This window comes from Saccopteryx leptura, chromosome 1, assembly GCF_036850995.1.
Source record: "Saccopteryx leptura isolate mSacLep1 chromosome 1, mSacLep1_pri_phased_curated, whole genome shotgun sequence".
Lineage (NCBI taxonomy): Eukaryota > Metazoa > Chordata > Mammalia > Chiroptera > Emballonuridae > Saccopteryx > Saccopteryx leptura.
Window position 1 is genome coordinate 272142374 of NC_089503.1, and position 16626 is coordinate 272158999.

The following is a 16626-nucleotide window of genomic DNA, read 5'->3' on the forward strand; positions in this document are numbered from 1 at the left end:
TGCTGGGAGCTGACTGTAAGCTGACAGTCTGCCCAACCCCCAACCTCACCTGCCTGATTAAGTTGCAAAGGGCAGTGCTTCAGTATTTGTCCTGAGCCCCCTCCATGTTCCCTGGAAGGTAGTTACTTCTTTGTGTAAAGTTAAGATGGTGGGAATTTTTCTGCACCTGGTGGTTTTCTTGTGTTGCCTTCGAACGTCATTGATTTGCTAATGGCCCACCTCATCCAGTATATAAAGAAGGATGTTTTATACTTACCTGGCAGGGAGGATACCATGATCACGAAGGTGGTTTTCCCAGGGCGAGGCTTTTCCATTGCACTCTGGATGTGCTGACCCCTGTGATTTCCCCAAATGTGGGAAACTCGACTGCATAATTTGTGGTAGTGGGGGACTGCGTTCGTGCTCTCCCCTGACTTATTTAAAAATAAATAAATAAATAAACAAACAAATAAAAAAGAAGGATGTTTTCTGGAGGTAGCCATGTTTTGCGGCTCAGCCAGGGCGGTAATTTTATTGCTGGCAAGAAGCTGTGGCTTCCTACCGAAACCCATCTTATATATGTCTTTAAGTCTTTGTCTATTTTTCATTCAATTTTGTACCATTCCCGCTTGAGACTCTGGAATATACTAGTCACAGCTGGCCCACGGCAATTTACTTAACCACAGACCATGTTACTCAGAGATATAAGGGTTTGAGCCAGGCCTTCAATCAGAGTAAGATTTAGAGAGAACTGCAAGTGGGATCTGGGTGGACTGTCATTTTGGTGGGGAGTGGGCAGAGTTTGCTGAATGGACCTGGGCAGCTGTGAGCAGAGCTGTTAAGTGCCTCTGTAGGTTAGTAGTAAGAAAAGAGGACCAGAGGGGCAGTATTTGCATAACTTTTACTTTTTTTTTTTTTTTTGGTATTTTTCTGAAGTTGGAAACGGGGAGGCAGTCAGACAGACTCCCGCATGCGCCTGACCAGGACCCACCTGGCATACCCACCAGGGGGCGATGCTCTGCCCATCTGGGGCATTGCTCTGTTGCAACCAGAGCCATTCTAGCGCCTGAGGCAGAGGCCACAGAGCCATCCTCAGCGCCCGGGCCAACTTTGCTCCAATGGAGCCTTGGCTGCGTGAGAGGAAGAGAGAGATAGAGAGGAGAGGGGGAGGGGTGGAGAAGCAGATGGGCGCTTCTCCTGTGTGCCCTGGCCGGGAATTGAAACCGGGATTCCTGCACTCCAGGCCAATGCTCTACCACTGAGCCAACCAGCCAGGGCCTAACTTTTACTTTTTACATAGATTTGTTCAATCTCTACTGAAAGTAAACTCCAAAAACAGAAAATTCACTGAGCTTTGGGGAGGGGCTCCTTTACAGCAAAAATTCTTGTCTTGCAATTCTCCAAGTGTCCTTCCTGCTCCCGGGGCCCCAGTCCATGAGTATGTTGGTTGAACTGAATTAAGTTTCATAACAAGTTATGAACTCACAGTTAATTCATTCAGACATACTGCCTTCAATCAGTATTGTTTGCCCACTCAATGCCAGGCATAGCAGAGTGTCAGAGGGCTTCAGATGGGTTGTTTGAGTCAGAGGAGGCTCCACTTTTTGAGTGTGGGCAGGGCTGAGGAAGGGCAGAAGAGGTGGGCTCTAGAGGGAGAGCTGCCTTGCTGGCACCCTACTTCTGCCAGTTAGTCTCCTGTCTGTAAGGTCTGAGCTGAGAGGGGTGCAGTGTCCTGAGGTCCCACCAGGTGTCAGGTGTGCCTGCTCTACTCTCTACTGTCTCAGTTCCTTGCTAATTTTTTCTATTGAAGAATCCTCCTTGGTCCTCTGCCCTCTCCACAGCCCTGCATTCCTTTCTCTCTCACTTCTTGTAGCTCATCACTCCTTCCTTTGGGTCATACCATCCAGCCGTCAATGCAGGACCAGGCAGCCTCCTACAGCTGGACCCTTTGGAAGTCCCACAGGCTCTCAGTTCCCCAACTTCACTAGTGACTGACTGGTGAGGAGAAAGTGCCCTCTACTGTCTCATCTCTTCTCCCACTGCCATTCAGTTCAAGTTCTCTGGTTTTGTCTATGGGCAAAACAGGAGTATCTATGGGTTCACTCCTAATGGGTTTTCTTATTTGTGTCAACAAAGCTCTTAACCAAGCCCATGCCTCTTTTGTGGCCCCCAGAACCCAAGAGCTCCTCCCTTTGAAGGGAATATTCTCACTTCATTTCAGGATAGCATGCACATCCTTGCGACCTCAATCTCTCTGGACCCTCTCTCCTCCTTCATCTGTAAAATGGGGATACTGACACATAGCTCTCAGGTATGCTGTGAGGCCTAAGTGAGGGGATGGATGTGGAAATGTGTAGCACAGTGCTGGGCCCATAGAAGGTGTTGAGGGAAATACTTCCCTGTCCTTTCCTTAAGGTATGGCTGCCACCTCTACTGTCCCCCAACTCTGGCCTGCTGATGGGAACCTGCCCTCATCTTTGTGCACTGGCTGCTCTGTTTCCCCTACTGCCCCTGGGCACAGGCGGCAGATCCAGGGGACTCAGGGCATGCCAGCCACCATGATGAGGAGGTGGGGCAGATGTAGTGAAGTGTGGAGACCTCAGACCAGAACTCCATCTGCAGGGCTGTGTCCTCACTCTGCCGTACCCAAGACCTGGAGTGGTGGTGTCCACTCTCCTCCTCTTCTCTGGAATTACTGGGGGCCCCTTTGGGCCTGGGGAGGGGGAATGGCTCCCTTCGAGTCCTCTGAGGCTTTGTGAGGACCAGAAGGCTGGTAGGAGGTGAAGGGAGGCTGGGCAGGGGGATACCGACCACACAATACTGTCAGTCCCTCCTTTCACATCCATCCACACCCCTCCACCACACAATCCCTGGGTTAATTTTTAGCATCACAGCTCGCACATTAGTCACTCCCTGTCACCCACCTACATGGCAGGCAGCTGCTGTTTTGGTACCATTATCCCATCAGCTGAGAGATGGGATACTTCCTCACCCTCCTCTGGGTGCACATGGCTAGCCAGGAGCCCCCTTCAGCCTGGGCAAGGAGTACTGACATCACTCCCAAGACAAGCTGTATGGGCAAGGGGGAGAAGAACCAGCTGGTAGGAAAGTGGCTGGGCATCTATTCCAGAAGGAGAAACTTAGGGAGGGCTTGCCCCCAGTAAGGTGCCAGCCATGCCCAGACATCTGGTCTCCTGGCAGCCCTGGGCTCTGGAAACAAAGGTGCAAGGGGCCCCTCCCCTGTATCTGAGCACCTGGGGACTGCTGTTTGTTATCACAGCAGAGCAACTGTTCAAACAGGGAGCTTAGGGAAGCTCTGTTTTCTTAGTCAAATATCCTCCCTCCCCTGGACCAGGGAGGGTAGGGCGGCCAGGTGCAGGTGCCTTGGCTGGAGCAGACACACAGGCCCCAAGGGATTGCATGAGAGGGGCCCACAGATGCCAACTACAGATGGAGCAGGGGAGGGGCCCTCACCCCATCCTCAGGGCTGAAGATGAAGGGGCAGCAGTCATCCCCACAAAGGGCTGGCCCCAAAGAGGCATTCCCGTTTGTTGATCACCTATTATGTGCTAGGCTGTTAGGCGCTAGAGGTTCAATGTAAACAAGGCAGCATTTCCTGCCTTAGGAAGGCAAAGACAGATCCAAACAAGTCAGTAAAATGACTAATTGGTAGTAAGTGCTGTAAAGAAAGAAAAATTAAGGGCTCAAGACAAAAAATAATGGGGACAGGTAAGTACTTCTGATCAGATCAGAACAAGCTCTCTGAGGGGATGTTTAAGCTGAGACCTGAGCATGGAGGAATCAGCCTTGGAAAAAAGAGTACTCCAGGCAGAGAGAACAAACAGCATGGGCAAAGGCCAGAGGCAGGAAAGGGCTGAACATGTCTGAGGAATAGGACCAGAAAGAATAGTGTGGCATAAATATGTGACATGGAAAAACAATTTGAGCTTGAAGAAAGAACAGGGACCAGATGTGGAGAGCCTCATGCAGGGCATCCCAATATATTGTATTTCTCCGTGTATAAGATGCACCTTAATTTTGGGGCCCAAAATTTGAAAATAAAATGTATTACATAGTTATTGAAGTCAAGGTTTATTCATCATAAAATCCATACAACTCATCAATGTCAAAACTCCCATCCATTAGCTTGTCCTCGTCTGTCTTCAACAAGCACAAAAACAGGCACAAAAAAGTGGGAAATGCAAGTAAAGAAAATCTACAACCACTCTATAAGATGCACCCAATTTTTAGACCCCAAATTCTTGGATAAAGGGTGCATCTTATACATGGGGTAATACGGTAAATGCTGTACACTGCACTTGTTGGGCCCAAGCAGCTGCTGTCAACCCAGAGAGACATGTTATATAAGCCAGGGAAAACAGTTTGGATTTTATTCTTTTATTCCAGGGGGAAGCCAAAATGAGTTTAAGCAAAGAAGGGTTGCGATTTGATTTCCTTTTTGGAAAGCTCACTCTGCTTGCTGTGAAGGGATGGTCTAGGTGTTGAGAGAGGAAGCAGGGAGCCCGCTCAGGAGGCAAGTGCAGTGGTACAGGAGGGAGGAGGAGGTAGCCACTCCTTGTGTGTTGGTCCCTATCGGGGAGGAGCACCAGCACACAAGTCTCAAGTCTCAGGCCCAGTCCTTCCACATACTTTCTGTGTGACCCTGGATAGTTCAGTTGGAGATGCTTTGAGCACACACTGTATTTATTCAGGGTCTACCATTCACTAGTATGGGACAAGAAAGCAGTAAGACAGAAAAGGTCCCTGAGACAGAAGAGGTCCCTGAGCCCCACTGCAAAATGGGGTACATCCTAATGGGACGGAAGCCAGGTAAAACACAAAATCCATAAAAATCCAGACAATTTCAGATAGGGATGAGTAGTATGATGGAAATGAAACAGAACTCCACCAATGCAAATGGGTGTGGCTGTATTTCAGACCGGGTGGCAAGACCTTTGGGAGGCAGAATTGAGGACTGAAGGAGCCAGTTGAAGCAAGTGCAGAGACGGGGGGGTGGGGCGGGGGGGGGGGCTGAAGTATACTTGTTACAAGGTGGCTAGAGCAGGGACCAAGAGGAGAGGGACAAGAAAAGGCAGATAGGGGTCAGATATCCCAGCCTGTGAGTTAGAAATTCTGGGGATACTGGGAAACCATTAAAGAATAACCAGTGATTGGTTGGGCCTGTCACAAGCTGGCCTATGATGGCTCAAGTCTCCGCTATAGGAGACCACAGAACCTGGGAATAAAGGGTGTCAAGCAGTTAGTTACACAGGGACAGTTAAGGACTGAAGATGAGACTTGGCCACCTATGTAGGTATTTGGTAGATTCAAGACGCTCTGAAACAAGAGGTCCAACTTCTAAAGGGAATGTGGGGCCTCCAGTTCAGGCCCATACATGTCATTGAAAATCCCCCAGACTATTTCCCTGGCTGCAGGCTCCAAGTAAATAAAGTATAAAATATAGTGTTTGTGTGTGTGCACATGTGTGTTGGGGGGCGGGGTACACAGTGGAGTCAGAGCTTTCCTGAGCACAATCCTCCCTGTCAGGCAATCACCATGCTGACAGAGATGCAAAAAAACATCAATTTTATACAGTTTGTGGTTCAGAAGCAACAATATGCAAAATGATGGAACAGCCTGTGCTGCCCCCACCCCACTTGGACTCTCCCATTTCTGTCTCACAAGGGGCAGAGAACACCTGCCCAGCAGGACCCAACTTTGTTACAGGCCCCTAGGAGGGGCCAAGCCCTTAGGGGTCAAGGCAGGGAGGGAGGGGAACCAGCACCTTAGGCCTCCTGAGGGGTCCACTGGTTAACTGAAACTGTATATGTGTATGGAAGGTAGGGGAACTACTGGACCATAAGCCATTTCTCCCCAAGGCCAAAGGGAGCAAGTAAAGCTGAGGAGAGGGCTTCATAGGACAGGGTCCCCACCCCCTGGAATTCTCCTGGACACCCTATAGGGCACTACTACTGACCAGATGTAGGATGGCATGCCCCGTCTTCGGCCCTCAAACCTCTCCCAATCCTGAGCTTGCCTGATCCTTCCCAGCACCAGCTCCCACTATGGTTTAGGGAGGAGGAGTTAAAGGAGTTTGAGGCCTGGGTTCACCCCTCGGCAGAGACAAGCCAGGAACCTAGCAGGGCAGGTGGGCTGGCAAGGACCCTCTAACCATTGCTCTGGGCTCCTGGGGTCCCCTCAGCTGGGAGCCAGCCTTCTCCTTTTCTCCCTGCCCCCGCCTCTTTTGTACTGGCTGGACCAAATAAATAAATAAATACTTCTTCCCCCTCCTCCCAGGTCCTTCCCTCCCTCACAGCTGGCTCTCCTCCTCCTCCAGGGAGCGGTTGAGTCCAGGGATGAATTTAAGCAGCCGCCGACGGAAGCTGCGGTACTTGGCTTTGCGCAGGCCTGGACCACACAGGGCCTGCTCGCTAGCCTCAGTCCAGAGCGAGACCGGTGCACCCCCGCCTCCCCGGGGGCCGGCGCAGCGCACGCTGGCGCTGCGGCTCAGCCCCGCCCGCAGCCAGGAGCTCAGGGCCGCGGGGCCCAGGCCAGGCGCGCGGACCAGGGGCAGTGGCGGTGGTGGTGGTGGAGGTGGAGGCACAGGACTGTCAGGGCCCTCGCCCTCGAAGAAACAGGTGTGGTAGACCGCATCATCAGGGTCGCCCCCAGCCTGCCGCAGGCCCCCGCGCGGGGCCCCAGGAGCAGCCAGAAGGGGCCCTAAGGGCAGTGAGCCCGGGAGCAGGCCAGCCCCGTATAGGCAGGAGCGCACCGACTCCAATGTGTCATAGATGCTTGGGTCCTTCACCACCAGGCCTGCCAGGGCAGAAGACACAAGGGAGGACTGTCAGAGGGCACAGCTGGGTGAACTCAGCAACTTCCTATCAACTATCTGTGTGGCCCTGAGCAAGTCACAACCCTGAGCCCCACTGGGACCACTTAAGACATGGAAGAGATTGGAAAAATACTCTTTGAGCCTCTGAGTTCCCACCTGTAAGATGGAGATGATACTACCAAATAGTTGGAGGACTACTGAGAATAAACTAAGAATGTGTGTGCATCAGCCCAGGGTGGTATTGTATCCAAAGGAGTAGCTCAACAAAACTTTGTTCACTTTGGAGGGGGAAATGACCCAATAGTTCTGAGGGGGAAGCATGGCCGAAGGTATGAGGGTATCAGTAGGGGCACAAGTTGCCCTTCACACCCAATGTACTCACCATGCACCAGCCGCTGCTCCTGCACCATTAGGGACCTGTATTCTCCCCACTTCTCATATAGGGTTTGCTGCAAGAGACACCACCGTCTCACTGTCAGGAGCCAGCCAGAAACTAGCAGGATGTTGGAACAGACTGAAGGATCAGGGAGTACGCAGAGGAAACCTTAAGGTTAAAAGGAGGTTCAGACAGCCAGACCAGGTGGGGGCGTAGTGGATAGAGCATAGACCTGGGATGCTGAGGACCCAGGTTCAAAACCTCGAGGTTGTTGGCTTGAGCATGGGCTCATCCGGCTTGAGTGTGAACTCACCAACTTGAAAGCAGGGTCACCGGTGGGATCAAAGACATGATCCCGCCTGACCAGGCAGTGGTGCAGTGGATAGAGCGTCAGACTGGGATGCGGAGGACCCAGGTTCGAGACCCCAAGGTAGCCAGCTTGAGCGCAGGCTCATCTGGCTTGAGCAAAAAGCTTACCATTGCCTGACCTGTGGTGGCGCAGTGGATAAAGCGTCAACCTGGAAATGCTGAGGTTGCTGGTTCAAAACCCTGGGTTTGCCTGGTCAAGGTACATATGGGAGTTGATGCTTCCTGCTCCTCCCCCCCTTCTCTCTCCCCTCTCTATAATGAATAAATAAAATCTTTTAAAAAAATTCATTAAAAAAAAAACAAAAACATGATCCCATGGTCGCTGGCTTGAGCCCAGAGGTCACTGGCCTGAAGCCCAAAGATGCTGGCTTGAGCAAGGGGTCACCAGCTCAACTGGAGCCCCCCATCAAGGCACATATGAGAAGCAATCAATGAACAACTAAAGTGCTGCAACTACGAGTTGATGCTCCTCATCTCTCTCCTGTCTGCTCCAGTTTGTCTCTCTCTCTCACACACACAAAAAAAGGTTTAGACAGATAAATGACTCCTTGAAAAAGAGCGTGGCTGCGGGATAGGGGCTTGAGAAGAGGAGGGTGGAAGCTGGACAACATCTGGGCTGCTTTACCTTTAGGTACTGCAGACGAGCCTCCAGCTCAGCCTTCCGAATTGATGTCCCATACATAGTTTCCAGCCTGAGGAGGTTGGGGAATCAAAGCCTGAGTGAGCCTACAGGGTGCAAATACCAAGATAGGCTGAGCTCAGAAGTCAAAGGGACCCTGGCGTCTGGACATACCTGAGAACATTGCCAGATGCCTTAATGATGTCAACGATCTCTCGATGCCGGATGCCTTCCACATTCAGGCCGTTGACACTGGCGATGGTGTCCCCTGCCAAGAAGAGAGGGAGGGGGTCAACATCTGCTCCATGGGGCATGACAGTAGAATTTTAGCCCCCTACCTTAGCCAGAAAGGGTAGGGGTAATAACCCCATAGAATACCCCTGAACGTCCCCCACCCCACTCTTCATGGTTCTAGGGAGAACTTGTACAGGCCCAGCACCCCAGCCTAGGGGCCAGGGAACTCATAAACCCACAACCTCACTCCACCCTCAGGAAGCTCTGTTCCCCAAATCAGAGCCCTCCCAGAAACCTTGGTCTGCCCCAGGGTGGGTTATTTCAGTCTAGCCACAGGCTGTCATAAGACCCAGCCAAGATAGGAAGGGGCCAGGATGAGTAGCACCAAGCTAAGAACTAACATTGGCCCCAGGCATGAGAGCTTCTGATATCCTGTGCCACTGCACCTCCTGAACTCCGGCAGGGCAAGCCACTCTCTCTGAGGGTTCATTTCCCATTTGTAAAAAGGGGGTATGGATTTCTGCTGTGCCTACCTTGGGGACCAGGGGGGACAGTGGGTGTGAAACTACTTTGCGAAGTTGAGATATACCACTTGGCTCTCAGGAGCTGCTGGTAAGTGTGCACAGAGGTGAGGGCTTAGGGAAGAAAATGGTAATTGAATTGGGGGTCAATTCATGCTGTTTCAGGCTGCCCTAACTTGGGATTTGGGACTCTAGATTTGACTGACCCCAAGTCTCTTTTTGGAGGCATTATTTCCTTGTTAGAAGAAGGAACCCAGGTAACCCAGAGCTGGGGTAGGTCAGGGGCAGGATAGGCCCTGATGCCCAATATCAAAACGATCTAATGAAATGTTGCTCCTTCCCCAACACCTGCCTGTGCTGGATTGCAAAGGGGGCAGAATGGCAACAGCAACATCTAGCGTTTACCAGGCCGGGCTCTTTGTCCAGGAACCCCTTCACCACACTTTAAAGTGAGGACGTATGCCCCCATTTATAGATGGGACTGTTCAAGATCACACAGTAAATGGTAAATTTGCCTGGATCCAAAGCCTGGAATCTACCCATTCTTCTCTGGTCTTCTCAAAGTAGGATAAGGAAGGGGAATTAATTTTAGAAGAGATTTCTTGGCCCCTCTGCTTGGGAGTAAGGTTATACCCCCTTCCCAGAGCCCTGAGTCCTGAGCTCAGGCCCCACCTGCTGTGAGCCCCGCCAGCTGAGCAGGACTTGACTCATGAACCCGACAGACAAAAGTCACCATGTCCACACGCTGCTCCTCGCGGTGGTGAAGGCCATAAGTCTGTAACAGACAAAGGGACCCTCAGTCCTGAGTTGGGGTGTGGTCCATCCATTCCTCAGACTGGCTTCCCACCCCTCACTTGCTCGGCACCCAGCCTCTCCCACCTGGATCTCAAAGCCGAAGGTCTGGTTTTCCTCCTTCTTCAAAGTCAGCACTTTCCTGCAGGAGACACAGGGACCATCTCATCAAGACTAGCAGAATTAAAAGGAGCTTGGCAGTCCCATAGAGTGGTCCTCCACTAATGCTGGAGTCTGCTCTAGAACATCCAGTTCGGGTTCACTACATCCAGTGACAACTCATTGTCATCACAGGTGGCTGGAATGTCCCTCCCCATACCCAGCTGAAATCAGCTTCATCCAGCACACAGAATCAATCCAGCCTCCAGTGTGGGGAGGCACTGGGAATATCCAATCCCAGAGCTTGTGGACTAGCTGAATTTTTCAGCCAGTTTCTCCCTCCTAGTGAGTCCCAGAGTCCCACTCCCTGAGTAGCTGAGGCCCCAAATTCGGCCCCAGGCTAGAGCTTCCTCTGATCCACTGCCTAGGGAAGAGGGCTGGCCCCACCCCCAGAGGCTGGTCACTAGGCTTAGCCCAGGCCACAGCTGCTCCTCCCAGCTGTGGTGGGGCCAACCCACCAGATGTGAGAGCTGGGGGATGGGAGCCTCAAAGCCACCCCTTCCTGCACTGAAGGCCTGCCCACTGCACACAATGGTCTGGAGCTGCTCCAAATCCTGGCTTGCTGGGGGAGCCCAGAGTTTCCTCTGCCCTTTCCCAACCAGCCAGAGGCAGAGTTAAGCAGCTGCCAAAGGCCCCATCACATCTCATAGTCCCAGAAAGGCCCTGGAGACCCAGGTCCCCAGCCCTCAGCCTCACCAAAATACTCCCCAAATGCTGAGTAGTAACTTCCAGCTCCAACCAGAGCTCCTCCCCACTTTGAACCCTATGTGTGTTTGGGCGGGGAGCAGGGTGACTCAAAATTGTGTCTACCCCAGTGCTCTTTGGTTTTCTGGAAGGGCTGGCAAACTATTTCTGCAAAGGGTCAGACAGTAAATATTCTAGGCTTTTTTTTTGGGGGGTGGGCCATTCAGCCCCTATCATATATGGTTCTTTGTTTTTATTTTAACAACCCTTTAGAAATATAAAAACAACTTTAGCTGAAGGGCCAAACAGGCTAATCTGGCCAGCAGGCATAGTCTGCTGATCCATTTTAGAAGCTAGGCCCAAAGCAGGATGGGACATGGCAGAGTGTGGCCTGAGATCAGCACCGATGGCTGCCATCTCCTCAGATCCTTCCTAAGAGGGCTGCCACATGATGGGACTGAGATCCTGGCAGCAGGTGCAGCCAGACGCAAGCAGCTGGACATAGCTTGGCTATGGTCTTGGCCCTTGGGGGTGTGCACCTCACCCTTTGGACCAGGGCAGGGGTTGGGGTGGTGGTGACTTACCGCTGCTGTTCAGGACTCTGGCTAAGATTCTTCCAGCAGAATTCTGAGCCCTGGGGAGGAAGATGGAGAGTCGGGAAAAAGCAGGTAAGAAAAGGGCTGTCCTTGAGCAGATGCTGAGAGCCCTACTCTGGGAGGTCTCTCATCTGGGCCGTTTCACACCTGCTTTGATGTTGGTGTAGCTACTTGCTGAGTACCACTGTCAGTATCACTTCATGACTTTCTTCAGAGGCTTTATCCCCACAGCTGGACTGCAGGAACACAACAGTCCAATTGGGTTCCAGATACATGACCTCTAAGCCCATGCTAGGGGCTGGGATTTTCATTAATCTAGATAGAATTGTCTCCAACCCCTGGAGTGCTTGTCTGCAAGGGCTCAGGCTTCCTAGACTTCCAAAAGCCAAGCCAAGCCTAGGTAGATGTACGTCAGGGGCTCCTCCCAGACGTTCTCAAAGAGGGGCAGGGGACCCCTGGGCTTGCCTATCGAGGCACTCCAGAGAATCCTTGCTACTACTCAGGTCTCCCCTAATCTCTCAGCCACAGACAGTGGCTTGGGAGAGCTAGGGTCAGGGCCTCAGGTCTGAGGGACAGTGTTGGGCAAACCAATGTGTTTCAAGTCTGAAACAAGCGTGTTTAGGTTTGCTCGCTTGTATTTTTCATTGGTGCTTATATTTTGCATTGCACCGTATGTGTATAGCCTGTGAAAGGGTGCCGGTGCTTGCCCTCAGGTCGGCAGATGGCAGATTGCAGAGTGCCTTCCTGCTTGGGAGGGGGCATTGTTTGCTAGAGAAGGAGTTTTTTTTTTGCCCCAGCCTGTTTTGCTGGCGAGTGGAGAGAGAGAGAGAGAGAGAGAGAGAGAGAGCACGAGCGAGCGCTGAGGGTCTTGGGAGTCCAGAGATTTTGGCGGAGCCTGTTTGGCTGAGCCCTGCTGAGGCTGGTGGGGGCCAGCGAGTCCAAAATGCTGAGGGGCTTGGGAGCCCTGCCTGTTCATTTGCCATTATGAGACTTTAATAAACTGAATGGCCCACCATTTTCTGGCTCCACAATTCCTTTACTGTCTGCTTGAATCCAATGAGAATCTGCATGGCCATGGCACTGGCCGCTGGCCTTACAGACAGCAATCCCAGTCTGACTGTGGGAAGACAGGGGACAGAGGAGCCAACCTGCTCCTCCAAAGTACAGACTGTTTCAGGGGTCAGCTGTGCCTGGCTCAGCCTGGATCCCTTGACCTTGTTGCTTTCCGGTACAAAAACAATCTTAGATCTCAAACATTTCCTTAAGTCTTACTAAGAAGAGAGATTAGGAGTTCTTTTTATTAATTATTATTATTATTGTGTGGGAGGGCTAATGACAAAATTGAGGGCTCCTGCCTCATTAGGGCCCTTGAGAAACTAAAACAATCTCTGTCCCTCTCTAAGTTATTGGTCCTTGGACGAAGCTCTGTCCAAGACCAGCTGTTGTACCATGTGCCTCAAAGAGCCCAGGGCCTTCCTGGTTGGTGCCCTGGTTAACCCTCCACCCAAGCTTCCCCAAGGCTAGAAAGATAAGGGCCCTCTTTCTCCAGAACCAAAGATTGGCCTCAGGGATGGGGACAGTTCCCAAATGGGCCAGGAAGTAAGGAATGGACAGCAGAGAGAGAGAGAGAGAGAGAGAGAGAGAGAGAGAGAGACTCCTTTGTCTTTTCATGCTATTTTCATAAAATGCAAATCCTCAACAAGCTGTTCATTGTGTGTGGGGGGGACCCAAGGGCCAGGGAAGGAGGAGTGGGACTGAGCAAGGAAAGGCCACCAGCCCCCTCTCCTTAACCTGGGTCTTGTGTCCACTCCCCTCTTCTGAGAGCTCGGGTTTCCCTCTGGCCAGAGGAAGAGCCCACGGAGGAAGGAGACTCAGAGGGCGGGCGCGGCCCGCATCCTTCCTGCCCCGCGGGCGCCCTGAGACCCCTCCCACCGCGTCCGGTCGCAGCTCAAGTCCAGGGAGTGGAAACCGGGAACCTTGCACACCGCACCTCAGACGCAGGGCACGGCATCCAGGGGTCCCCTCCGAGGGGCGAGCGCTCTCTCGGACTTGGTGGACCCACCGCCCTCCCTTTCCACCCGGGACGCTCAGACTCTCCGCTGGTCTGGGCGAGCGGCCACGCCAGCCCTCCGCCTCCCGGCTCCAAGTGGAGGAGCCCAGGCGAGGGGTCCTCTATAGAGGTCTCGGGACACTGGGGCGCGGTTGCCCGCCGGATGGATGAAGAGAAGGGGATGCTAGGTGTTCAGGAGGGAGAGGAGTGAGGCTGGGTGGCGGCGCGTGGGGAGCGCAGTGGAGAGCCCCGAGATTGGGCGGCGTGGAGGCGGGCGCCTTCCGAGCAGAGAGTTCAGCACGTTCTGAACGTGGCCGTGGGGGCCTGCGGGCTCGAGAACATCGTGGGAGAACAGAACGTTGTGGGGGTTAGCAAGGGGTGTTGGGGGTCAGGAGGCACAGGTGGGGTCTGTTGGAAGGGACACTGGGTGTGGGAGTACCGAGAGCTGGGGCCGCGGGAGCTGGGAGAGTGGGGGACGCACCTTTCGACGGGGCAGAGTGCCCCCGGACACGGCGAGCGCGCGGTACAGCTCGGCGGGGTGACAGTCCTCCAGGGCCGCGTACAGCTCGTCCCCGCAGGGCCCAGGGCTGGCGGCTGCGGCAGGGGGGCCCGAGGCCGGGGTCCAGGCCGGAGCGACTTCTGAGTGAGGATCCCGGGCGACGGGGTCTGGGGCGGCTGCCGCCTCCTCTTTCTGCTGCAGCTTCCTGAGTCGGCGGAGGGTCATGGCTCCGGCGCCCCTCCGAGGCGGCGCTCACTCCGCGTTCCAAGCTGGCTACGGGTCGGGGATGCCAGCCAGGCGGGTGGTCTGGTCACCTCCCTTTATAAGATCCGCTGGGCGGGCCCAAGGGAAAGGGCCTACGGGGAGCGGCCTCCCGGTGGCCTCGCCCCCAGAGCCAGAGGCCCCGCCCCCAGGGGGGCCACTGCTGGAAGCCCATCCCATGCCGCCTGACACAGGGCCAGGCTAGGGGAAGACTCCGGCCCCGAGTGCTCAAGGGGGTATAAAACCTAGCTCAATAGGACAAGGGTGAGAAATAGGGCATCCCTGGGCGGGGCCAGTGGTCTCCATGATACGTGAGGGAGGAAGGGGTCTGTGAAGGAGTTTGTGCGCCGGATTTGAAAGTTCGGTATGGATAGCTTTGGAGATATTGGGAACATCTGGTGTGGATGGATAGTAAGGGTCACTGTGAAGAGGTTTGGAGACCCAGGGGAAGATTCTAGAACAGGGATCGGGAACCTTTTTGGCTGAGAGAACCATGAACGCCACATATTTTAAAATGTATTCCGCGAGAGCCATACAACAGCCCGTGTACGTTATGCATTAGCCAATAAAAATTTGGTGTTGTCCCAGAGGACAGCTGTGATTGGCTCCAGCCACCCGCAACCATGAACATGAGCAGTAAGAAATGAATGGATTATAATACATGAGAATGTTTTATATTTAAAAAAAATTTTTTTTATTTGTTTATTTTTTTACAGAGACAGAGAGTGAGTCAGAGAGAGGGATAGACAGGGACAGACAGGAACGGAGAGAGATGAGAAGCATCAATCATTAGTTTTTCGTTGCACATTGCGACACCTTAATTGTCGCAATTGAACTAATTGTTCATTGATTGCTTTCTCATATGTGCCTTGACCGCGGGCCTTCAGCAGACCAAGTAACCTCTTGCTGGAGCCAGCGATCTTGGGTCCCAGCTGCTGAGCTTTTTGCTCAAACCAGATGAGCCCACGCTCAAGCTGGCAACCTCGGGGTCTGGAACCTGGGTCCTCTGCATCCCAGTCCAACGCTCTATCCACTGCGCCACCACCTGGTCAGGCTGTTTTATATTTTTAACGTTATTATTTTTATTAAAGATTTGTCTGCGACCAGTCTACCTGAATCATTACCAGCTAGAAGCAGCGGTCACTGGGACTTGGACATGAGCTGCAAAGTATAGAATGGTGACAACAATTCCAGTGCCATGTGGACTTTTCCTGGACTCCTGCTCCCTGTGACTGAACTGTGGTTGGGTTGCTTTTTTCAGGGATTTGGCATGGTGATGGGGCCAACTTGGACTTGGTGAACATGTTAAGGACATTACTCTTTTATAGATTCTTGCTGTATTGGCCAAGAGTTTGCTTAAAGGCTTTTAATCACTGTAAAAAAAATAGAAGACTGGATAAAGAAGATGGGGCACATATACACCATGGTATACTATTCAGCTAGAAGAAATGATGACATCGGATCACTTACAGCAGAATGGTGGAATCTTGATAACATTATGCAGAGTGAAATAAGCGAATCAGAAAAAAACAAGAACTGCAGGATTCCATACATTGGCGGGACATAAAAGCAAGACTAAGAGACATGGACAGGAGTGTGGTGGTTACAGTGGGGGGAGGGGGGCGGGGGGGAGGGAAGGAGGGAGAGGGGAAGGGGGAGGGGGAGGGGTAAAAAAAAAAGATTTGTCTGTGAGCCAGATGCAGCCATCAAAAGAGCCACATCAGGCTCGCGAGCCATAGGTTCCTGACCCCTGTTCTAGAAGATACTGGGGGCTGCAGGAGACTTGAGACAAGATGCAAGAGGCAGCAGCACTGTGCAGGGCGGGGGATGTGGTCCCTGGGGAAGAGATGCCCCTGAACAGAGTATGCAGAAGCCCCAGGGAGTGAGAGGGCTCAGGATTTCCCCTTCACAGCTGCACCGGCAGAGGTGAAAGAGGCTGCCTCCTTTTCCCAAGTCAAGGGGAAAGGGAAGGGGTGGAAACCCAGAAGATTGGGGGCAGGGCTGCTGAATTCTGGCCTGTCCTCTCAGAGGGGAAGTGGTACGTCCTGGATAAACCTCTCCTCTGCTTGCCCAGCAGATTCTTACTATCAAGTTGACTCATGGGGAGAGGGATGTGCCTGAGCTGAGCCCAGGCACCTTATGACCCTGTCTTAGGGACCATCCCTAGGGCTGGCTGTGATACCATGATTGCCAAGCCATGGGAGAGGTGGGGATGGCCCAGTTGTAGTCTCTGTCGTCAGTGGTGCTTAAATAAGAAGTGAGAGGAGGAAGTGGAAGGTGAGGCCTGGTGTCCTATGAGCAGGTGGCCCCACAGGGTGTCAGCACCGCATCAGCCAGAAACAAGCAGAGGCCATGGATGCACCATCCCTGACTGTCCCTGATGGTCTCCTCCACCTCCCATCTTCCTCAATCTTCAAAATGCTCATTGAGCATTTTCCATGTGCTATGCACTTTTGTGTGTGTGTAACAGAGACAGAGAGAGGAGCAGATAGGGACAGAAGGGAGAGAGATGAGAAGCATCAATTCTTCGTTGTGGCACCTTAGTTCATTGATTGCTTTCTCATATGTGCCTTGATGGGGGGGGGGGGCTACAGCAGAGCGAGTGACCCCTTGCTCAAGCTTCAAGCCAGTGACCTTTGGGCTCAAGCCAGC

The 16626-nt window shown here is 52.8% G+C and overlaps 1 protein-coding gene and 1 non-coding gene across 2 annotated transcripts; one reads left to right on the top strand and one right to left on the bottom strand.

Moving 5' to 3' along the window:
- The first annotated feature begins 248 nt into the window (after window positions 1-248).
- Window positions 249-412, top strand: LOC136389995 (U1 spliceosomal RNA). The gene has a single exon (XR_010748527.1). It is a non-coding gene; the product is annotated as a U1 spliceosomal RNA (small nuclear RNA).
- Window positions 413-4361: 3949 nt separating this feature from the next.
- Window positions 4362-14045, bottom strand: TAMALIN (trafficking regulator and scaffold protein tamalin). Its single transcript, XM_066353741.1, has 8 exons — window positions 13696-14045; window positions 11153-11202; window positions 9813-9867; window positions 9606-9708; window positions 8353-8446; window positions 8185-8251; window positions 7197-7263; window positions 4362-6795 (listed from the first exon to the last, which is right to left on the bottom strand). Exons 1-8 carry the CDS (start codon window positions 13936-13938, stop codon window positions 6290-6292), a joined length of 1185 nt encoding a protein of 394 aa, XP_066209838.1. The 5' UTR covers window positions 13939-14045; the 3' UTR covers window positions 4362-6289.
- Between the last annotated feature and the right edge of the window lie 2581 nt (window positions 14046-16626).

Coding starts and splice junctions, on each gene's coding strand:
- TAMALIN (XM_066353741.1), bottom strand. CDS start 13,938: ATGACCCTCCGCCGACTCAGGAAGCTGCAGCAGAAAGAGGAGGCGGCA. Junction 11,203..13,695: donor GCACTCTGCCCCGTCGAAAG/GTGCGTCCCCCA, acceptor CTTCCTCCCCAG/GGCTCAGAATTCTGCTGGAA. Junction 8,447..9,605: donor GCTGGCGGGGCTCACAGCAG/GTGGGGCCTGAG, acceptor TCTTCTTGGCAG/GGGACACCATCGCCAGTGTC.